This window comes from Phacochoerus africanus, chromosome 1, assembly GCF_016906955.1.
Source record: "Phacochoerus africanus isolate WHEZ1 chromosome 1, ROS_Pafr_v1, whole genome shotgun sequence".
NCBI classification, from domain to species: domain Eukaryota; kingdom Metazoa; phylum Chordata; class Mammalia; order Artiodactyla; family Suidae; genus Phacochoerus; species Phacochoerus africanus.
This window is the reverse complement of record NC_062544.1, coordinates 204,165,514-204,189,864: the sequence shown is the minus strand read 5'-3', so window position 1 is coordinate 204,189,864 and position 24,351 is coordinate 204,165,514. Positions and strand designations below refer to the sequence as shown.

At 44.2% G+C, this 24,351-nt stretch overlaps 1 protein-coding gene across 1 annotated transcript; it reads right to left on the bottom strand.

The window, feature by feature from the left end:
* Positions 1 to 10,234: 10,234 nt before the first annotated feature.
* Positions 10,235 to 23,296, bottom strand: LOC125131590 (nmrA-like family domain-containing protein 1). The gene is given in 6 exon segments (XM_047788385.1): positions 10,235 to 10,840; positions 14,619 to 14,809; positions 16,375 to 16,624; positions 18,671 to 18,845; positions 18,847 to 18,907; positions 23,197 to 23,296. Coding segments are annotated over 6 exon segments (897 nt in total). The 5' UTR covers positions 23,237 to 23,296; the 3' UTR covers positions 10,235 to 10,660.
* Between the last annotated feature and the right edge of the window lie 1,055 nt (positions 23,297 to 24,351).

Sequence of the window (24,351 nt, the reverse complement as noted above, 5' to 3'; positions counted from 1 at the left end):
AGACTGACAGTCAGAGGAGACAGGCAGCAGGTACAGGGCAATATGGCCTTGGAGATAATATCATTCCTAGCCTGTCAGTTTTGCCTTGGGCAGTGTGCTAGAGCTGGCTTTAAGCCAACCTTTGGCTCTGCACAGACACTGTCTTTCACTCTGCCTCCTCCCACTGCCCATCCTTGCTCTTCCCTTCGCTTGGGCGGTCACCCCCCCCCCCTTTTCCCTGCTTTACAAAGAAAAACATAAATAAAATACAAGCAAGAAGAAGGCATAAGCACCTAGTGTTCTAAAAGAAGAAAGGCAGCCCTTAGCTCTTGGGACCACTCACTCCCCTCTTCCCTTCTTCCTCAATCCACACTTTGCCCAAGTGCCAGAATTACATCAGGAAGGAAAGCCATTTTGTAACAGAAAGCCAATTTCGCCTAAAGTGAAGCCCCAAAAGAACAAGCCATTTCATTTTTCTTTTGTTTTCTTTTTTCTTTTTTCTCTTTTTCTTTGGGTCGTTTTTTAAGGGCTGCACCTGTGGCATATGGAAGTTCATAGCAATGCCAGACCCAAGCTGCGTCTGCAACCTACACCACAGCTCATAGCAGCACCAGATCCTTAACCTACTGAGTGGGGCCAGGGATCCAAACAGCATCCTCATGGATACTAGTCAGGTTTGTTGCTGCTGAGCCAGGACAGGAACTCCTTTTTTGTTTTCTTGAAATATTTTATTACAATCATGGCTACTGTGAACCCACAACTTCTCCTTTCTTCATTTCTGCAGGAAAACTAGCTGCTGGGGCTCTCAAGAAAGCAAAAGCACAGAGACGTTTCTTCATGTTTCTGCCTCCCCCTAGGTAGAGAATTATGGAAAAGAAAACTAATACTCATCTTCATTATGAGACAATGGACAAAAATTGGCTTTGGAGTCAAATAATCTCCTTTTTCACTGGTGTAGTTGATTTACCATATTTTGTTAGTTTCAAGTGTGCAGCAAAGTGATTCAGGTTTTTTTTTCAGATTATTTTCCATTCTAAGTTACTACAGAATATTGGATATAGTTCCCTGTGCTATACAGTGGGTCCTTGTTGTTTATCTATTTTATGTATAGTAGTTTGTATCTATTAATCCCATACTCCTAATTTAGCCTCCCCCCTTGCCCTTTTGGTAACCATAAGTTTCTGTGAGTCTGTTTCTGTTTTGTGTATAGACTCATTTGTATTATTTTTTAGATTCCACATATCTAAAAAATGATATGATATGATATGATATGGTATGGTATGGTATTGATGTTATATATTGATTGATATCTATTGATTGATATACCATACCATATGATATGGTATGTATATCTAAAAAATGATATGATATGGTATGGTGATATGATATGGTATTTGCCTTTCTCTGTCTGACTTACTTCACTTGGTATGAAATCCTCTGGATCCATCCATGTTGCTGCAAATGGCATTATTTCATTCTTTTTTAAGGCTGATTAATATTCCACTGTATATTTATATATATATGTATATATATGTTTATATATATGTATATATACATACTACATCTTCCTTATCCAGTCCTCTGTTGGCGGGTACTTAGGCTGCTTCCATCAATTGGCTGTTGTAAATGGTATTGCTATGAACATTGAGGTGCATGTATCTTTTCCAATTAGAATTTTCATATTTTCCAGGTATATTCCCAGGAGTGGGATTGCTGGATCATATGGTAACTCTATTTTCAGCATTTTAAGGAACCTCCATACTGTTGTCCATAAAGCCTACACCAATTTACATTCCCACCAAAAGTGCAGGAGGGTTCCCTTTTCTCACACCCTCTCTAGCATTCATTGTGTGTACACTTTTTGATAATGGCCATTCTGACTGGTGTGAGGTGATACCACATTGTGGTTTTAATTTACATTTCTCTAATAATTAGCAATATTGAGCATATTTTCATGTGCCTGTTGCCACCTATTTGTCTTCTTTAGAGAAATGTCTATTTAATTCTTTTGCCTATTTTTTGATTGGGTTGTTTGTTTTTTGATATTGAGTTATATGAATTATTTGTATATTTTGGATACTAACCTCTTGTCAGCTGCATCATTTGCAAATATTTTCTCCCATTCTGTAGGTTGTCTTTTCTTTTTGTCGATGATTTCCTTTGCTGTACCAAAGTTTTTGAGTAGGTCCCATTTGTTTATTATTATTTTTATTTCTTTTGCCGTGGGTGACCAATCTGAGAAAATAGTGCTATGATTTATGTCAGAGAACCTCTTGCCCACGTTCTCTCCCAAGAGTTTTACGGTATCATGTCTTATATTTTGATCTTCAAACCATGTTGAGTAGATTTTTGTTTATGGCGTGCGAGCGTGTTCTAATTTCATTGCTTTACGTATAGCTGTCCAGCTTTCCCAACACCACTTGCTGACGAGACTGTCTTTTTAGTCATTGTATATTCTTGCCTTCTTTGCCATAGATTAAATCACCTCAGGTGTGTGGGTTTGGAGTCAAATAATCTCAGGTGTGTGCTCTGAAATGCAGGGGCTGACTTTCTACCTCTCAGAGCTGGTTCCCTCATTGATCAAACACAGCTGATAAAGACTGTACCTCCCGAGATGATATGACGGAGAGAGAGCCTGGTCAAGTACTCTGCAAAAGGAAGGCAGTCGCAAAGGCCTGCTCCTGGTGGACCTTGCTGTTTTCCCAGGGAACTTGCAGCCTCTGCTGTCTGCAGACAACTGGAGGAGAGACCAAGGAGGGCTGATCGAGGGGGCCACTCCAAAGGGAGCTTTTCACCTAATAATTCCCAAGAATTTTCACTTTAGTACACACGTTTCCAGGCTCCACATTCTAACAAGCAAAGAAACCGCACATATTTGGGGGACCAGAGCCACATGCCTTCCTTCCTAAGCTTATCCCATTCTGTCAACCCAAGGTGAACACCATCTCCAAACAAAATGTCTATTTCTGGCCAAACGAAGGCCCCAAAAAGACTGAACTGTCTACCTCATCAATGGTGCACTTGCTTGGAAAAGATCCAAGTGTGTTGGAGTCCCAGCCAGCTAAAAGCACCCAAGCCACTTTTGGAGAGAGTGGGTGGAAGTGAGGGCTCTGATTTTCATGTCGAATCCCCATGTGGCCTTGGAAATGTTAAAAATAAACTTTCACCTGCATCTGATTTTCCTCTTTGTTACTGCAACCATTGTCCGTTTGAACAAAGAGGTAGCAAGAGCCTCTTTGAGCAGTTCACAGAGTTCAAGCCAGAGCCCAAATTGGAGGGACACAGATGTTAATGAACAAGGGGAGCAGGAAGAGTGCTATTGGGAATAGAAAAACCTCCCCAGGACTGTCAGGCCCCCTCTGCTTTGCCAGCAGCCCCACCTGGCTCTTGGGAGGAAGACCTCGGAGTTGCCTGTGCCTCTCCCTGTCTGTGACTTGATGCTGGGACGAGATCTTGGTGAGTCAGCACCCCCCAACACTTCACTCTTTCTTCCTACTTGCTTGCATTCTGGAGGCACCCATCAGATTTGGGGATGGGTGGGTTGGTTAAAATAAGATGCAAAATCACAAACTAGGACTACAGCATTTCTTGGAAGCAATATGTTTGTAGAAAGAACCTGGGCTTGGGAGCTGGATAAACCTGGGTTCAAATTCTTTCATTTTCAATTGTGTGACCATACTTGATTTCTCTGAGTCTTAGTTTGCATCTCTAGAAAATGGGCATTAAAAATGTCATATTGATGGAACTAGAGAATCTCATACTGAGTAAAATGAGCCAGAAAAAGACAAATACCATATGATATCACTTATAACTGGAATCTAATATCCAGCACAAATGAACATCTCCTCAGAAAAGAAAATCATGGACTTGGAGAAAAGACTTGTGGTTGCCTGATGGGAGGGGGAGGGAGTGGAGGGATCGGGAGCTTGGGCTTATCAGACACACTTAGAATAGATTTACAAGGAGATCCTGCTGAATAGCACTAAGAACTTTGTCTAGATACTCATGTTGCAACAGAACAAAGGGTGGGGAAAAAATGTAATTGTAATGTATACATGTAAGGATAACCTGACCCCCTTGCTGTACAGTGAGAAAATAAAAAAATTATAAAAATAAATAAATAAATAAATAAATAAAATAAAATTGTTTTTCATTAAAAAAAAAAAAATGCCATATTGGGAGTTCCCGTTGTGGCTCAGCAGAAACGAACCTGACTAGTATCCATGAGAACACGGGTTCAATCCTTGGCCTCGATCTGTGGGTTAAGGATCCGATGTTGCCATGAGCTGTAGTATAGCTCGCAGACGCGGCTTGGATCCTGTGTGGCTGTGGCTGTGGTGTAGGCCAGCAGCTGTGGAGTTTCCATACGCCATGGTTGCAGCCATAGAGAGCAAAAAAAAAAAAAAAAGAAAGAAAGAAAAAAGCCATATTGATTCAAGTGCTGCTAGCTGCTGTGATAAACACACTCAAATTTAATTGGCTCTAACCTTATGGCAGTTTATTCCTGATCTGCAGCAAGTCCAGAGCAGGTGTTTCTAATCCATGGGCTGCTCTCCTCCAACAGGGGAGTTAGGTGCCTGTGTCCTTTCTTTGACCTCACCATTTTCTAAGCATGGCTTTCAAGGTCACCAGGCTTGTAGAAGTCCATCCAAATGTAGGAGGAAGACCACATTGGACTGTGGCAAGTGGAAGAGTTTTCTGCCGGGCCTAGAAATGTCCCACATCACTTCCACTCCCAGGTTCGTGTCTGTATCACAGCTACACGGCTGCAGCGAATCGGTCCAGCTGTGTGCTCCGGGAAGATGGGGAAACAGGTTTGGTAAACATCTAGCTAGTCTTTTCCACATTCAACTTTTCAGGGAGATAATAAGGCTTAAATGGAAAGATTACGAAAAAAACAGTGTAGCTCTCAGCAAATGTTGGTTCCTTTCTCCCTTCTCTTCCCCACTGGCCAAACTTTTGTGAGAAGCAATGAGGGAATACTCCATTTGAAATGACATACAAATAGGAGTAGCTGCTGCCACCAACTCCCCGACCCCCACAGCCTTTGCCCAATATTGTCCCTGTTGCCAAAGCAGGGGACCCTGAAGTCTTATTATTGCTCCTTCCTCTCATGAGCAAGCCCCTCTACCCACAGTCCTTTCAGCCTCACCGTGTACCTAGGCTTCCACAAAATCAGGAGATTCAGTGTTAAACCCTAAGTTTGGAAAACTATCCTGTTAGAAACTGCTGATGCAAGTGATGTTTGGTGAGGCTGTGTTTATGTTAAATTCTATTCTTAATGCCTGTAGTTGGGTCATGCAGGCTCCCTTTGCCATGATCCCGCTGTCGCCTATTGTGTTACATCTGGCTGCTTCTTTCATTTACCTGCCTGGCTCTTGGAAACATTTGGATCTGATATCCCACAAGACCTCCTGGGAGCGCCCTAGGTTTCCATGCTGGGCTTCCACCTTTGCGTCCACCACCCCTATCCTGGATGCCTTCACACAATCAGCCATTCAGACCTCTCGGCTTTTGCCTGTGCCGAGGGTCACACCTTGACTCTGCTTTCTCTTTCTCTACACAGACATGGCTTAGGGGATACCCTCTTCATGACTTCCCCAAGGACCGCCTCGTCCTCACTCCAACATTGGTTTCACTCTTCTCTTGTGTGTGCATCAAGGAGGAAGGGTTAGCAATAAACACCTTATGGAAAGTTGTGGTTTCACAGCATACGAGTAGATGTGGTTTCACTAGTTTTGGAGAGTTGATCTTCTCCCATGTTGCAGGTTAGAATTTCTACAGTATTTCTATGAAAAAAATAGGTCCCAAATTCCGAACAACTGAATTCTAAATGCATGTGATGAGCCAGTCCTTTCATAAGTTGAGAATTGCATTGATCAAAGTTCTGATATGATGGAAAGCTCATAGACTTCGCAGACATAGACTTAGAGATGAATTTAAATCCTGGCTCTGGCACCTATGGGCAAATTACCTAAACTCTCCAAAGTATCTTTCTTTTTTGTTTGTTTGTTTTAATGTTTTTTTTTCCATTATATCTGGTTTACAGTGTTCTGTCAATTTTCCACTGTACAGCAAGGTGACCCAGTCCCACATACATATATACATTCTTTTTTCTCACATTATCATGCTCCATCATAAGTGACTAGATACAGTTCTCAGGGCTATACAGCAGGCAAAGTATCTTTATCTGTAAAATGAGGAGATAATGTTGTTTAGAGTGTTGGTACAAAGATTTAGTGAAAGTATATACATATAGCTCCTATCATAGTGACTGCTACATAATAAATAACAACTATTATCGCTGTCATAACATAAGAAAGAATTAAGATTGTCTATGATATTTGTTAAACTTTGAAAGTAACTTTGTGGGAGTCTCTGTTATGGTGCAACGGAAACGAATCCGACTAGAAACCATGAGGTTGTGGGTTCCATCTCTGGCCTCGATCAGTGGGTTAGGGATCTGGCATTGCTGTGAGCTGTGGTGTAGGTCACAGACACAGCTCAGATCTGGCCTGGCTGTGGCATAGGCCAGCAGCTGTATCTCAGATTGGACCCCTAACTTGGGAACCTCCATATGCTGCGGGTGCGGGGTCCCCCCCCAAAAAAAAAGCCAAAAAAAAAAGAAAAGAAAGTAACTTCGTAACATAAAATTTCAATGTCTAATTAATACGTTTTTATTATGGAAAACTGGAGGAAAGGAGAAACTTGAAAGGAGAAAGTAGAAACCAATCAAAATCTCATTATTCAATAAAAACCACTTTTACCATTCTGGTGGTATTTCAATATTTAACTATGTACTTTATACTTTACACAATTGGAACTAAGCTATATTAATATTATTTTACATCCAACATTTTTTTTTTTCATTTTTTTTGGCCGCAACCATGGCATGCGGAAATTCCCAGGCCAGGGATCGAACCTGTGTCACAGCAGTGATAAAACTGTATTATCAACCCACTGCACCACCAAGGGAACTCCTTACATCCAACATTTTTCATTGAAAACATAGTAAGCTTTTTTTCAGTAAAGTTATTTACAAACTCTTGTCTTAAAGAATTTAAATTTTAAGAGAATTTTAAAAGCATTTAATAATTTAATTATCTATTCCTTTAATGCTGAACATTTAGCTCACTTCTATTTTTTTTATTCTGAACAGCACTTCCGTATAAAATCCTGGAAATTTTATTTTATCTATATTTGTGTTCATTTACTTAAAATAGCTTCCTAGAAGTATTGCCAAGTCAAAGGGTGTGCACATTTTTAGTCCTCTTGCAACAGTTAACTGAGTAGCCCTTCAGAAATGCGCTAACAACTTATACTCTGGGGTGTTTTAAAGTTTATGCTCTTGCCTTCCTGTTCACTTCTCAGAGGAGTCCAGGAGTTGATTCCATTGCCAGGGAACAGCTACTTTGGAGGGCACACTGCTTAGCCCAGCAGGCACTTCCTTTTCCTAACAGTGCCCAGGTTTCCTTTCGGGGAATTGTCTCTGCCCCTTGTACAGTTTGGTGGGACATCAGAGTTGGAAGGGTCCCCTGGGTGGGAGAGAGGATGCGGTGGAGAAGCCAGATGCAGGCGCTACGCCAGACCCAGTCTCCGCCCACTGGGGGCCCAGCTCTGTGCAGGGGCCTCAGGCCCCCTTTCCATAGAAACCTCATCCTAGACCTGAGGGCCTCCCACTGCATGGGTTAGGACAGTGCTGGAGTTTTTGGATAATACCCCTGACTCTTCCTTTCCTTTCCTTAATCCCAAACCAGGCACAGAGAAGGCACATAATCCCACAGTACCAGGCACAGAGAAGGTGTCCAGCACACATAAGTTGAAATGGCCATAGAGGGTGGCTGAGAGAGACTGAAGGGCTGTAATTTGCACCATATAGCTGTCTCCTGGAGCCTTGTTCTCAAAAGGAGCCCCTGGAGAAATCCCCCTGGATAAGGTTGGAGCAACATTTTCTCATGCTAGATGCTAGGCTTGTCCTGCCATCTAGTGGTGGGTAAAGGGAGCTGGCAGGGACCAGGCCCCCCCGGCTGAGGGTGGTGAGTGTGAATCTGTGGTCCAGGAGGCCATGAGTGGATGGCAGGTCATGGGGAGACCCAGAACACTCCATGGGCACCTCAGAACTCAGGGTGCTGTATGAAGGAGGCAAGGGCACAAATCATTCTCAGTAATAATTGCAGCTACTATTTATCTAGCATGTACTCTCTGCCAAAGACTGTAGAGCATTTTTTTTTTTTGTCTTTTTGCTATTTCTTGGGCCGCTCCTGCGGCATATGGAGGTTCCCAGGCTAGGGGTTGAATCGGAGCTGTAGCCACCGGCCTACGCCAGAGCCACAGCAACGTGGGATCCGAGCCGCGTCTGCAACCTACACCACAGCTCACGGCAACGCCGGATCATTAACCCACTGAGCAAGGGCAGGGACCGAACCCCCAACCTCATGGTTCCTAGTCGGATTCGTTAACCACTGCGCCACGACGGGAACTCCATGTAGAGAATTTTTAAGCCTTTTTTTTCTTTTTATTTTCCCCCCTTTTGGCTGCCCCAAGGCATATGGAGTTTCCTGGCCAGGGATCAGATCCAAGCTGCAGTTTCAGCCCAAGCTGCAGCGGTGGCAACACAGGATCCCCATCCACTGCACAGGGCCTGGGGTCGAACCTGCATCCCATGATTCCAAGATACAGGGGATACTGTTGCAGGAACTCCCACTTTTTTACTCTTTTAACTTTGTAGCCCTTCCAGCAGCCCCTTGTGAGGATGAGGAAACTAAAGCCCAGAGAAATTAAGAGACTTGCCCAAATTCACACAACTAGTCAGTGGCAGAGGCAGGAATCAAATCCAGCATCATTTGACTTCATTCATAGCTTACATTTCTAGAAACACTTCTATCAGAGTGATACCTCCTTCTGTATCCCTACTTCCCCATCACCTCTACTCTCACCCCTACCCAACCCATTCCCTGGACCACAGGTGGTGGTTCCATTCACTGTGGAACCCCATCTCCCCTGCCTGTGCCTCTCTAGGATCCCCAAGCCTCTACTCTGAGCAACTCGGAAGGGAAGCTTTTCTCTCCCTCAGCCTGGAGATTGTAGGCAGAGAAACGAGAAGGTGGTGGTGGAGTCTCTCATCTACTGTCAACAAATATTGAAATGTTTTAGAGTAACTATAACAGCTCTTTCCACTTATTGGTGGTGTGAGATGCAAACAAGGCCCCTAAAAGGGTGTTTGGTTTCAAGTTGGCCACTGTAAAATCTGCTTCTAAACACAGGAAGGATTTCTTGTGCTTTCCAGGAAGAATAGGGAAACCATCTCAGGGCTACCCCAGCCTTGTCCCAAATGCTGGAAGAACCAGCCTGCCACGCCAGTGAGCACACATAGGGGCCAGGGACCTGCCAGCCTGCAGACACTCGAATTTAGGCTTATTTAGGAGACAGCAGCCATTCTTCCTGCCTGGCCTACCCAGACAAGTAATAAACCACCTATTTTTAGTTTAGAGTTTTGTTGTTCTTTTCCCTTTTTAGAAATTTATCCAGGCCTGTTTCCCAGGGTTGAGAGCTTGAGCTGCTCCAGTTGATGGCTTGGGGGATAAGGAGAGCACCCTTCGGAAACAAGCATGGTCCTCAAATTGACTGTGATTCCCCTGTCCAGGAATCCAAATTTGTCTGCAATAACCTCAACATCATTTGTTCAACGAATACTTACCACTCGATGCCTGGGGACATCAGGCTGATGTTTCGCATTGCTTAACCTCCTCCTCTGAGCCAGATCCCAGGTCACCACATCCTTCACACAGGCACTGCTACCTTGCTCAGCTGCTCCCAGCCCCTCTGATTGCCTGCCCAGAGTAGGGGCTCACCTCCTTTCCTGGAAGTGGACAACCTTTCGCCCTTTATGTTTCAGAGCTGCTTCTTACCGCTCTCCAATCCATGCCCCTACTTCCTTTTTCTTGTAATGGTGTGATCAATTAACTTAATTCACTCATTTAGTCAATCTATCTTTTTTTGTGTGTGTGTGTGTGTGTTTTTGCCTTTTCTAGGGCCGCTCCTGCGGCATATGGAGGTTCCCAGGCTAGGGGTTGAATCGGAGCTGTAGCCACCAGCCTGCGCCACAGCCACAGCAACGCCAGATCCGAGCCGCATCTGCAAGCTACACAGCTCATGGCAACACCGGATCCTTAACCCACTGAGCAAGGGCAGGGATCGAACCCACAACCTCATGGTTCCTAGTCAGATTCGTTAACCACTGAGCCACAATGGGAACTGCAAGTCAATCTATCTTTATTGATGTCTATCACGTGCCAGGCACTGGAATAAAAAACAGGGGAAGTCTCTCACAGCCAAGAGGAAAACCAGGGAACACAGAATTACAATATGGGGTAGAAAATGCTAAGCAGATACACACAAAGATATCACGGGGGCCCTTCCACCACCTTCGCTTTCCCCAGCCATTGCCTTAAGCTCCTGGCCTTCACCCACTGCAGAGCCTCTGGGCTTCGCTTGCAACTAAATGGTGAGATGGCCCCTCTCACCCTGTGGCCCCAACCCAACCACAAACTGAAAAGGTCATGGCAGCCTTTGGAGAGAGGATGACTCCAATAAGAAATACATAGGAAGCTTTCCCTTGCTGTAAAAAGGACTGGAATCAGGGAGAAAGGATTTTGTGTGCTCAGGGACCTGTGTGAACAGCTTAATTGCCCTTCAGGGCTCCCTGGTTCTCTGAGACAAACTGGCTGAAGCTTTTGACTTTGGGGTTTAGTCGGCGGGTGAGCTCAATATCACGGTCTGGCTTCATTTGATAGAAATGACACATGTTGGCCACTTCCTTCACTGCAGGAACTCCCAGTTTCTCGTAAGCTTCCGGGGTAATCTTTCAAGAACAAGTGAAAAAAAATTTTTTTTAATAAATTTTATAGCCCTCATCTAAAGCAGTTTGAGAAGAAATTGTTCACTTCTGGACAATACAGATTCACAATTCTTTAGGATGCTAAAGAATTAGGACTCTAGAACCCAGGAAACACTGAATTTTTTTTCATAAGAAATTTGGCAACAAACTGACTTTTCTGAACTAATTTGGTGGCAAAACCTGATCTGAACGTATGTGAAGTTATTTGCAGTCCTTAATTATCCCATTTGGTGGAAATAGTCATGTATTTTTCTGCAGAGATATTGACGTGTTTGATGATGGGATCCTGCCCCGGGTCCCTGACAGTGATGTCACATAGTGTTTGTAGACATAAACTACCTAAAAGCTGACAGATTCTGAAAGCTGAATTGATTCCAGCCCCAGCACTCAGGATAAGATATGGTGGATTTATAGCCCCTCCATATGACCCGCTTTCATATATATACATCTCCTCCTGGGATTCCCTCGGCAACCCTCCGAGCTACACTGCCTCGGGCTTGTTTTCCTTCCTTCCTGTCTGATGTCCCTTCCACCATCACTCCACTCCTTAATTAGAAATGAGCGTCTTGACTTCAGCCATCCCAGCATCCACCAGGGCCAGCCTGACAAACGCTGCCCATCATCCATGAGCCACCTTCTCTCTCCCTCCATAAACCCACCCCTTGAGGCACTTCTGACACTAACTAGATCAAGAGTCCCCCCGCCCGAATCAGCTAAGACCATTTCTAGCTATTGGACTCTGTATAATCAGTCTTTAACCCCCACAGATAAACTCTAACCTTCCTATTTCAAATGTGACAGATATAAACAATGGTTGTCGTATGACATTGATGATAATGAAAAATCAAGAACAACCTACATGTCCAAACAGAGGAATGGTAAAATAAGTTGTGATATATCTACTCTAAAAAATCCTGCATTTATTAAAATTAATTCTTTTGAAGACATTGCTCATAATGTTAACTGAAACAAAATGGTGCATATTTCATTGTTTTAATTTTACTACATATATACTGGAAAAGGACTAGAAGAAAATGTGCAAATATCAGTAGTTTCTATCTCTGATAAATTAATTAATATGATTTTAATTTTCTTTTTTTATAATTTTCTATATTTTCCGCAATAAGCACTTGTTATTTTTGAAAGCAAAAAAAATTAATTTTAATGAGTCTGGAAATAGAAGACTATAAGAGGAATGTGGAAGATGCCTTCTAAAATGTTTCTGTCCTTGAGTCACTCCCTTATCCTGTAACTTTGGTAACAAACAGCCCTCTGTAAAATAAGGGAATCTTTTCTGCAGATTCTTGAAGGAGAGAGATTTGTTCTGTTGTGTCTCACTTTCTGAGAGAACCACATTCCTTTTGGGGCTAGATAGGCATTTTCAGCCAGATCAGAGTTTCTGATGGGAGTTTGTTCTGGGGTGTGCATATGCTGAAGTAGTAAAGCAAACAGGCTCATTCTGACCAGATTGAGCAAAAGTCAGACTTCCAGTGCTGGAGTGCCACCTTGTGGCCACATGCATCCTTCCCCAGAGTAGCATAGCCTGTAAGTATTTCCTCACTGCAGTTCAGTCGACAGCAACTCCAAGTCAAACTAGTTACAAAAAACAGCATTAACCATTCTGCAGAATTTCCAGCCTCTAATGCCCTAAAACTTCAGGTGCCAGCTGCGCTGTGAAATAGCTTGATGTACCAAGACCAGAAACCAAGAAATTTGAGTGAGAAACTCTTGGATGGTCCTGAGCCATCCCAAGCAATTTCTACCCTGTCCTCTGAGAATGAACCACACACACACACACCATATGCCCACACTCCTTCACCTTGCTCCTCTTCTTCTTTACAGAGTTCAGACCTCAGAGACAAAAATGAATATAAGAGCCAAATGCAAATTCACTGGGAGAGGGATCCATCGCTGAAAAGTAAATCTGCACCCAAGTATAAATTTGCAGGCTTTCTCATGAGTCCATCTTTTGAGTGGGTGGTGCCTTCTTGGGCTTGGGAGTAACATCTTCTCCATAAAATTTCTGTGGGTTTCAGTGAGATACCCAGATGTGGTTTTATGGCTGGCTTGACACCTACAATGTTTTTCCCCTACCAAATATCACTCTGCCTCCTCACAGCTCCAGTACTGGAGGTAAACTGGGAATCTAGGTGTCCCCTCAAGACTCACTGGCCCAAGAGTTGAAGATGGAAACAAAAACCAATCCTCTATCCCTAACTCCAGGAAACATTCTGGAGCAGAGGTCAACAAACTTTTTCTCGAAGAGCTAGACATAAATATTTTGGGCTTTCCGGTCTTATGGTTTCTGTCACAAGTACTCAGCTCTACGACTGTATTGGGAAAACAGCCACAGACAACACATAAACAAGGGTGCGGTTGTGTCCCGATAAATCTTTATTTATAAAAGCAGGCTTGAACTCTGTAAGGAAGAAGGCACTCCATACTATGGAGAGATGTCAATGACCAATTGAACCTTAGAAGGTATCCAAACCACACTCTCCTTTCACACATGGGAGAACAGCAGCCCAGACAGGCAAAGAGTTGTGCTGGTTAATGCCTGCCAGCTCAAGGAAAAGTACGATTCCTCCTCTCAGCTGCAATGGTGTCTCTTCCAGGCACACACACACACACACACTTCCTTCTGGAAACCTGTCCCTCTCCTCCCGCTTATCAATACCTACCTGGAGAAATGGCTGGGATCGCTCGGTATCATTCCTCTCACATCTCTAGGAAAGGTCTGTCTGAGCTACACTTGAGTCCAGGCCATTCCAGCCTGCTGAGTTACTGGGGGTTTACTAAGGGTCACAACAGTGCCAGGTGCTGCCCATAGGAGTCTGACTGCATCCTTACAACAATCCTATGACAGGTGTGACCATCTTTTTTAACACGTGAATAAATGGAAGCCAGAGAGATTCAGTAACTTGCCAAGATTATTCAGATAGATAAGGGCAGAGCCAAGATATGCTTACCTCCCCACACTGCCTCTGTTTCATTCCTGTTGATTCTTCAGTTTAGCCAGGCCAGCCCTATAGCTTGCTCCACTCGTACCCAAGACTTGCCCACAGCAGGACTGCCTCAAGGCTACTCCTTCCATGAAGACTTCTCCCACCCCTCTCTGACCACCAACAGCACAGAGAGTGTGAGCAACACAATTAAGCACCCACAGCATTCTGTTTTGTATTGATCACTGGGACTTCATGTGTGTTGGCATTTTCATCCCCAAACTCCTCAAAGATAGCACCAGGCTCATAATAGGTACTTGAGATATACTTATCATGTGCCAAGCCCCTTAAGTGTATTCTCTCTAATTTTCACAACATGTCCTGAGGTAGATGCTCTCGTACACTTTATGAATGAAGAAGCTGAGTCTCAGGGAGGCTCAGTGCTTGCCCCACACCAGCCAGCTCCAGCAGACTGATCAGCAATGAGAGCTAGTCAGAGGGAAGTCAGGATGGTGTATATGGAAAACATTGTACTTCCATCTTCAGAGGCTAAGTTCTTTCTACCCAAAGGAATTTTACTTTAATAAGCTGATTCGCCCTGAAGCCAAAGAAATAAAGTCGGAAGGGTAGGATTCAGATGTACCAACAGATGAAGATAGATTTAGGGAGCTGGAGTCCTCTTTGATTTCTTCTGACAACCCAAGCTCAGCCCTGCTAGATCCATCAAAAGTCTACCAGAATTTATAGATTAGAGAGATGTCACCTCCTGTGATCATGTTGATGCATCTTTAAGCACTCACCTTTGCATCTCGAACCTCTTTCCCCATACTCTTGGACAAGATATCAGCATATTGTTGTATCGTTAGGGCTTCTGCACTGAGACCAACCGCCTTGCCTATAAACTCTTCTGGAGAATTAAAAATGCTGCAGACGGCCACTCCAACATCAGCAACAGAGATACCATACATCGGTACATCCCCCATAGGCAGTGCTAGTTTTTAAAATGGGGGGGGGGGAAGAGATAAAAATAGCTAATTACTTCACATCCTTGGTAGGTCCCACCAACCTGAATGAATCAACCACTTAAACAAAAGGTATAGGAACACCATGTAATACTGAGAAGCTACCATTTATGCACAGTTATAAGGTTTGTTTGAGAAAATACCATAATGCCTGTGTATTGATTTTTTTTAAATGACTATTTACTAAGCACCTCCTGTGTGCAAGGCATGATTAATTGTATCTGTAACTCAGATGTCTCTGTTCAACTCCAGACTCATGTGTCCAGCTTCCTACTCAACATCCTTACTTGACTATTTAATAGACATTTTAAACTCAGCATGCACCAGGATGAATTCCTATACAACCTGCACCCCCAATGGATTTCCCCATCTCAGTTAATGGCACCTTTATCCTTCCAGAGTCATTCTTGGAGTAAGGAGTTCTCTGGTGACCTGGTGGTTAAGGATCTGGCATTGTCAACTGCAGTGGCTCGGGTCACTGCTATGGCACGGGTTTGATCCCTGGCCCTGGAAATTCTGAATGCTTGCAGGTTGCAGGCAGGGCCAAAAAAAAAAAAATTCTGGAGTCAGCCTTGACGTGTTTCTCCTGCCACATATTTTTTTGGAAGTCCCGTTCACAGTATGTCCAGAATCAAATCCATAGATTACAATGTCTCCGTTCAGGACCTGGGAAACATGAGGTGAGCTGGGTCCTAAAACCTGGTAGGAGCATAGGAAGAAGCAGGTGTGGCGTGGAGGGTGAAGAGAGATAGCACATCTGTACATTTATCTAGTCACTTGTTGACCTATTACCCAAGTCACCTGTGATGTGTGGCAGGTGCTTCTGGCTCTAGTTCAGGTCCACTTTGCCACTAGTTATGCCCCAGTGAGGCTTAATTATGTGCCAAGGAAGAAAGACTGACTCACTGGCACTGATTCTTCCATATCCCCTCCACTCCATTCCACCTCTGAAGGGTGGCCTTCCCCTCAGAGCCACCTTGGACTATGGGCAAAGAAATGTCCCCAAGGGCAGGGGAATGGCAGCCGTGGACCTGCAGCCTGGCAATAACCAGGGGTCCTGGTGAAAACGATGGTCCTCCAGGCTCCAGCCCAGACTTAAGGAATCAGACTCTGCAGGCAAGGATGGAAACGTTTCCCCGGCAGAGTCAGGGTCCCTCTAAGGATTCTGACCCTGGGACTCAGGTCAAGAAGAAGAAGAGAATGTTTTCCCTGTTGCTAGCAGGGGAAGGCATCTTGTCCACCTCTCCCATGAGATGTGAGGAAGCTGAGGTTTGTGGCTCAGTGCTTACATGAGAAGCATCAGCACAGTAAGACTGGAGGTATAATCCTTTGTGTTTCTGGCCCAAGAGTCAGCTCTCTCGAGGTCTGGGACACTGTGGAGTCCCTCGCAGCACCTCACACAGAGCTGAGCACACAGTAGGCACTCAGATGGCATGTATCCACTGAACAGAGGAAGGAGGGGAGAGACCTGGGTGGAGGAGTGGAGGCAAGGACAGCAGGTGTCTGGTGAGTTTCACCGCAACCTTCCACTTACCCAGGGTGTAGTAATCTCCATCAGAGGCTTTCACTGGCTTCCACGGGCCGAGGAAGTTTTCAGAGTAAGCTGCTATGAGGACACTGGTCATGGGAACGCCAGTGGACCAGAAATGTTCCTCCACCTCTCCCTTGCCGTCGAAGTGCGGCACCTCCAGCTTACCGCCTGTCAGGCGCCAGACATTCTCCAGGCTGCTGTACACCACGTGCTTCAGACCCAGGCTCTTGGCAGCATCAGCCACCAGCTTTCCCTAAGGGGCAAAGGTAGATGCCTTATAGAGAAGGCTGAGTGGGCACACAGACCGGAGGGCAGGCACTGGCCCCCTACTCCCCCTCCTTTTCTCATGGTCCTCCTTGGAGGGGAGCTCTACCCACATCAGACCATGTGAGAGGCCACCAGCGTCAACCAGCAAGGATCCACTATGCCAAAGTGCTCAACTCCCATCTAGCTGAGAGGTAACCTGGCAGGAACAGTCAGGAACATCTGGCCACTTCCCCTGGGCTGTCAGTAACTTTGTGATCAACTATCACATTTATATATGTATAAAAGATTCAGGCATACCTGAAGAAACAGTATGTAATGTTTTCTGGTAATGGACTATATCTGCACACCAGTTGGATATTGAGGGCAAAATGGAGGGAGATATACATTATTCATACACACACACACACACACACACACACACATATGTATGTGTATATATACATTTATTTTCTTTTGTGGTTTTAGTTCCAAAGCTCCTTCATCATTTCCCTCCCTCATCTTTCTTTTCACTGTTTCCTTCTTTCTTGCCTTTCAAAACCCCATGTAGCAAATAGAAAAGACATAATTTATCTGCCTTAGTAGGTGGAACAAAAGAAACAGAGAAATGACTTGTACCCCTATATTCCATGGTGAGTGAATATCAGAATCAGAACCTATAGTTCCTAAAATAAGCCCTGCCAATGTTCATCACTAAAAGACAAGTTGTAAATGATGTAATTACCTTAACAGACATTCCTAAAATGGTTTGATCTTGCTCTTTATTTTTTAAGTTGTATCATTTCTGAAAGAGTCTGGTCCCATCCATTACATTTTTAAAATCCTGTTTTCATACTTTTTTTCTGATTTATACATATGTATAATTTTCAAATAGTTCTGTCATGAGGGGGGAAAGTAGATCTTATAATGGTAAAGAAGTTCCCTGTACCCCCAGGCTGATAACCACTTTTTAGAAATAATCATGTTCATCTCTTTTAGCTGCTTGTGTATTTCTTTTTTTTTTTTCTGGTCTTTTTAGGGCCACACCTGCGGCATATGGAGGGTCAGAGTCAGGAGTCTAATAGGAGCTACAGCTGCTGGCCTATGCCAGAGCCACAGCAACACGAGATCCGAGCCGCATTTGCAACCTACACCACAGCTCACAGCAACACTGGATCCTTAACCCACTAAGCAAGGCCAAAGATTGAACCTGCAACCTCATGGTTCCTAGTCAGATTCACTTCCCCCGCGCCAAGACGGGAACTTCTGCTCGTCTATTTCTAAATAACGTGTTTATACTGCTAATTCTTGATTTTTCTCACTTTATTATCTGCTAAATTTCTACTATGACAAACGAGCCCTCATCTTCAGCTCGCACTCTCAATTTCTCTCTCTCCTTTCTCTCTCTCACACATGCAGCCCACCATCATCATCACCATTACACACCTACACAATTCCCTTTTATCATCCTCAGAATATCATCATTTAATCAGTGCTCACATAGCTGAAGCTGAGCCACGTGATATTCTACAGTTACGTTTACTTTTTCTACAAATTGTCATTTTCCCCATGGTTAATCACTGTGGCGTATTTGCTTGTTTGCTTACTTCTTTTCCAGTGTACTCATCATTCTTTCATCTCCAAATTCTCTGCTGTAGGTCTAAAGATATTCATTACTTTTTTGTTCTTCCCATTTCACTCTGAGTCGTTTGTGGGTGTCCTTGCTGCCACCCCTCCTTGCTGCCACCCCTCATGTGCCATCTACAAACACGTGGGGAGAATCAGAGCAGCTAGTGGCTGACTCTACTACCCAGTTCCTCTCAGATCTGCAAGGTCACATTTGGACATTGATTTCTCAATCACCACTCCAACAATCCACCCCTCCAACTTACAGTCATACCTCTAACAAATACCAGAAGTGCATGTACTTCATAAGCACCAGAGAAACATTATGAGATGAGGCTGACATTTTTGCCTGGGGTTGAATACCTACCCCTTTCAGGGAGGGCAGAGTACCCGGGAGGAGAAGAAGAAAGGGCTCAAAGGTGGTTCCCACCTGAAATACTTCTTTCTCTTTGCTGAAATCGTCCCAGAAGTTGGTCACCATGAAGGCCCCATAGGCTCCTTTCAAGACAGCCTCCACCGATGCTTTGTCGTTCAGGTCCCCTTTTACCACCTCAGCCCCAAGTTCCCGAAGCACCTGCACGTTTGGTCGGGTCTCATCCCTGGTCGGCTCTCACCTCGAATTTTTTGCTCTCCAAAATGGCCCTGGCCACAGAGCAGCCCTGAGCTCCTGCAGGATTGGGGAAGAAGCAATACAGGAAGATCAGAAAGCAAGTTCCCTAAAAGAGTAGGGAGTCCTATTATTCAAAGTAAAGGTGCTGTTGTAATTACTTTGGGTGGTATCCCCACGGCTTGCAAGAGTGGTTTTCAAAGTAGGTTTCTCACAGCATCTTTGGAGGTAGCTTTGCCGAAGCCACTGGGGGAGAGGAAGCACAGGAGAGGCTGGAAGCAAATAGGAAGCCAAGTAAGCAGGGAGGGCACCAGACCCCCCACCCCAGGCTCAATGAAGCAATTCTGCTTTTATCTGACTATAGATTTTATTTTGAGGTTCTTCATACAATTTTACTTTCAAAAGTGGTTTTATATATATATACACATATATATAATTTATATATTTACATATATTTATATATAATATATTTATATTATATATTTATATATATATAATTTTTTTTTGTCTTTTTAGGGCTACACTCGTGGCATGTGGAAGTTCCCAGCCTAGGGGTCTAATTGGAGCTGTTGCTGCCGGCTTACGCCAGAGCCACAGCAATGCCAGATCCAAACTGTATCTGCAACCTATACCACAGTTCATGGCAATGCCATATCCTTAACCCACTGAATGAGGCCAGGGATCAAACCCCGCAACCTCATAGTTCCTAGATGGATTCGTTTCCACAGCACCACAATGGGAACTCCATATATTTATATTTTATATATAAACAATATATTTTTGTTTTATTTATATTTAATATGTATATTTATTTTAAGGTTAAAAACTTGTAGAAATTTCTTTTTATGGTGTTCAAGGCCATTCACGGTGTGATCTCTACTTGCCCAGTTTACAAATATTTACTGAATTCCCTGTAATATATGCCAGGTACTGTGCAGTTACTGACATTTGGGAGCCTCCATCAAATTGGCCAGCTGCTTGTCCTAAATTTTTTATGTGTGTGCCTCAAAATCCACCTTCACCTTCTCTCTATCCTGCCTAGTGCCTTGGACTCCATCAGTGGGCTCTCTTGCCCTCAGTTTGGCTTTGGCCCAAGGGAGGTATCAGCAAGGAACCCAAGGGTTGGAAGAGAGGTGACCCTCTCCACATTGCTACTCTCCCCAGATTTTGGTCATCTCTCTTGCCCTTTGCTTCTTTCATGTTGTTTCTTAGTCTTTACTGCTCTATTCACTGTCTATCTTTATTAAATTTTCTCAACTTCTCTGAAAGAGTGTGGCACCTGTTTCTTGGGTTACCCCTACTGATAGACCACTGATAACACTATGAGTCTGCCAGTCCGTGAGCTCCACCTTTGCACATGGAGCTCTAGCCAGTTTCATGCTGTCATGAATGTGAACAGATAGCCAAATTTCAAGGAAACCCTCCAACATGAAAGGCAAAACCAAAACAAGCAAACTGCTGAAAGGAAACAGAAACAATGGAGGGAACAGAAGAAAAATTGTAAAGAATTAATATCCCCAGAAATTGGAGAAGTTATTGTGGCTCAGCAGGTTAAGGACCCTACTAGTATTCATGAGAATGCAGGTTGGATTCCTGGCCTCGTTCAGTGGCTTATGGATCTGACGTTGCCATGAGCTGTGGTGTAAGCCGGCAGCTGCAGCTCTGATTCAATCCCTAGCCTGGGAACTTCCATATGCTGCGGGTGTGGCCCTAAAAACCAAACCAAAACAAAACAAAAAACAAACAAAAAAATTACTTTTGCATGCTGTATGTATAAAAATTAAAATTCAATAATAAGTATTTGTTGACCACATGAGTTTGCTAGGGCTGTCATAATAAAATTCCACAGATTCGTGGCTTAAACAACCAAATTGTATTTCTAAACGTTCTGGAAGCCGGAGGTCCATAATCAAGATGTTGATAGGTTCAGTTTCTCCTAAGGCCTCTCTCCTTGGATCGTAAATAAAGAGGCTTCTTACTGTGTCTTCACATGGCCTTTCCTGTATGCGTTTGAGCCCCTCTTGTCTCTTTCTCTGTCAAAATTCCATCTTGTTATGGACATCAGTCAAATTGGGTTACGGCCCAAGCTCATGGCTTCACTTTAACTTTAAAGGCCCTATCTGCAAATGCTGTCACATTCAGAGGTATTAAGATTAGGGCTGCAACATATGAATTTGGGAGGGGACACAATTCAACCCACAATACAACTGTTGTAATGATTTCCTCATAACCATGCTATAAACATTCTCTTCAGAAACTGGTTATTCAGTCAGCATGCCTCCTTAGCTAACTACCAGTCAACTTTCTTCAACTCTGATTCATCTAACCTGATTCCTTTAGGAGCCACTCCTAAGGATCTTATCCAACCTCTTACTCTGGATGCCTAGGTGGTAACTAAAATTTAAGGAGACTAAAAGAGAGCTCCTGACCTTCCTTGACCCGTTGGTCTTCCCCATTTCAGTGAACCACAACTTTTTTCTTCTAGTTGCTCAAGCCTGAATGATTATGAATCATTCTTTTCTCCTCTCCTCTTACCTCTGATACCTGGTCCCTCAGGGAACCCTGTCAACTCTCTTTAAAACATAACAGGGGAGTTTCCTGGTGGTCTACTTGTTAGGACTTGGTGCTTTCACTGCTGAGACCTGGGTTCAATGCCTGTTCTACAAACTGAGATCCCGCATCAAGCCACTGCATGATGCAGCCAAACAGACAAGCAAAAATTATATCTGGAATCAGACTATTCCCGGATCTAAGGTCTAAGCTACTATCATCTTGCCTGGTTTAGGGCAACAGCCTCATAAGAGGTCTCCCTGATTCAGCCCTTGCCCCCATAGTCACTTCACAAAACAGAAGCTAAAATGAGCCTTTAAACACCTAATCTTATCATTCATACTCTGTCCAAAACCCTTCCCTGGCTTCTCAACTCTTTCAGGAAAAACCAACCATGTCACCATCACTGTAATGCGACAATCATCTCCTTTTCTCTACTTTTATTTCCTTCAACAGGCAATGTCATATCTGGCTGTTGATTTTTGAGAATTTGCTTCTCTCTTCTCCCTGCTTGGGGCTTTGCCTCCCTTCAGACAAAATCCCTAACCTCACAGAGCTTCTATCCTATGTGGAGAGACAGACGGTAATGGGAGAAATCAAGCAGGGAGGGGAGTCAGACAGGCAAGGTGAAGAGGGGTAGCAATTTTATTTTATTTTACTGTCTTTTTAGGGCTATACCCGTGGCATATGGAAGTTCCCAGGATAAGGGTCGAATCTGAGCTGTAGCTGCCGGCCTACACCACAGCCACAGCAACACGGAATCCGAGCCGTGTCTGCACAACCTACACCACAGGTCAGGCACCACCAGATCCCTAACCCACTGAGCGAGGCCAGGGATCCAACCTGCGTCCTCACGGATGCTAGTCAGATTCCTTTCTGCTGAGCCAGGACAAGAACTGGCCTAAAATTTTAAATTAAAATTTAAAATTGGCTGCAATTTTAAATACCGAGCTCTGGAAAGTGCACATGGAGAGGACGCCAGCTGGTGGCAGACAGGAGGGAGAAAGCAGTGTGGGTAACTGGAGGAAGATTACTCTAGGTTGTGGGAGCAACCAATGCTAAGGCCTTAAGGTGGAGTGAGTCTGAGAAACACACAGAATGAGCAAGGGCGAACGGAATAAGATGAGGTCCACAAGGGTCTCATAGGTGATCCGCTGGGCTTTGCATTTTACCTGGAGTGAGACAGAGGGTTTTGAGCAAAGCTTGCCATGCTATGACAGTTTCAAATAGATCAAAAGGCAGATGTGAGAATTCGACAGAGGAGAAAGACCTGACTAGAATTACATTTTGCCAAGATAGCTCTGGCTGTTGGAGAGCAGAGTGCAAGGGAGGCAGAGTGGAAGCAGCAATGCTGGCTAAAGGCTCTTGGGCAGCTGTCCAAGAGGGAGAAGTCCCTCCCCCGGAGAGTCGCTGGAATACAGGTTAGGCACAAGGCTGTCCCTACATACCCACGGGCTCTCACACTTGCTCATTTTGCTTGTCAGAAAGCGACCAGAGAAAAGTCTCCAGAGTAGAGCTAACGCTGATGTGCAACTTCTACGAAAAAAGAAAGAAAAAGAAATAGACAGACAGCTGTCCTTGTTCTGCTGAGATCCTTTCTGACCAATCAAGTCAAATCACCCTGCCCCATTACTACATCAGAAATGATGTATCAAGCAAATGATACTTTTCTCAGTTTTCCTCCAAAGGGCCCTTTGTTCTGTCCCTGCTTGCAAGCTCTGAAGTGAAAATCAGGAAGACAAGAAAGTAAGCAAAGTGAGCATGCACTTTAAAATTGAGGAGTTTGGGGGGTTTTTTACCTGTTGCTCCAAACACTGCAATGGTTTTCTTGCTGGCCATGTTACTGAACACAGAATTAGTTCAGAAGCAGGAGTTTCCTCCAAACAGCGAAGCAGATGAAATGCGAAGTTCCGTTGACTGTGAGATTTATAAACCACAACTAGCCACCACATCCCTAATTTTCACTTGTAAAACCTTTATCGCTAGATACCTTAGTCACTCTGACACAGCAGTTTTCTAAATGAGGATTCATTTAGTCGCTGTCATGTGTACAGCAAATTTGTATTAAGTACACTAGGCGTAGAACTAGAGACCCTGGTTAGAGAGAGAAGCTAGTAAGTAAAAGTAAAGCAGAGAGGAACATAGAGGGGACATAGGTCCTAGTGGAAAGACAGGAAACTCAGACTGGGGGGGTGTTAGAGAAGGCATTTAGACGAGGTGATGCTGGAGCTGACCAGAAGTCCCCTTGAGTTGTTCAGTCAGGAAGAGTAGAAAGAGAGACCACCCTAGGCAGGAGGAATGGAGGAATCAAGGAACCAAGGAACTTGAACTTTGCCTATTTAAGTTCAAAGACAAGGTAATCATGACACAGGGCTCATGCTGGCTGCAGTAATGCTATATGAATGGCAGGAAATCAGACTGGGAAGGATGGTGGAGTCCAGAACACAATGGCCTGGCAAGTCTGTCAAGGAGCTTGGATTTATCCTGGCGGCCACAGCAGGTGTTATGTGATCCTCTGGCAGCAGAATGGAGGATGCGTTGAAACAAGACAATGCTGGAAGCGGAAACTCTCCTAAGGAGACTTAAGAAATGATACATGTGAGAAATGACAAAAGCTTGAATGGAGGCAAGCCTTTTTTGGGTGGATTGTGTCCCTCCAAAATTCAAAGGTTGAAGTTTTAACTTCCCATGCCTCAGAATGTGATCTTTCTTGGAGAGAAAGTGTAGGCAGAGGTCATCAAGGTAAAGTGAGATCATTGGCATGTGCCTGGCCCAGTATGACAGGTGTCCTTATAAAAGGGGGAAATTTGAACACAGAGGTGAGTACAGAGGGAAGAGGATGCGGAGATACAGGGAGACTGCCATGCGAATGCAAAGACGGCCATCAGTAAGGCAAGGAGAGAGGCCTGGAGCAGATCCTTCCCTCATAGCCATCAGAAGGAGTCAACCCTGCC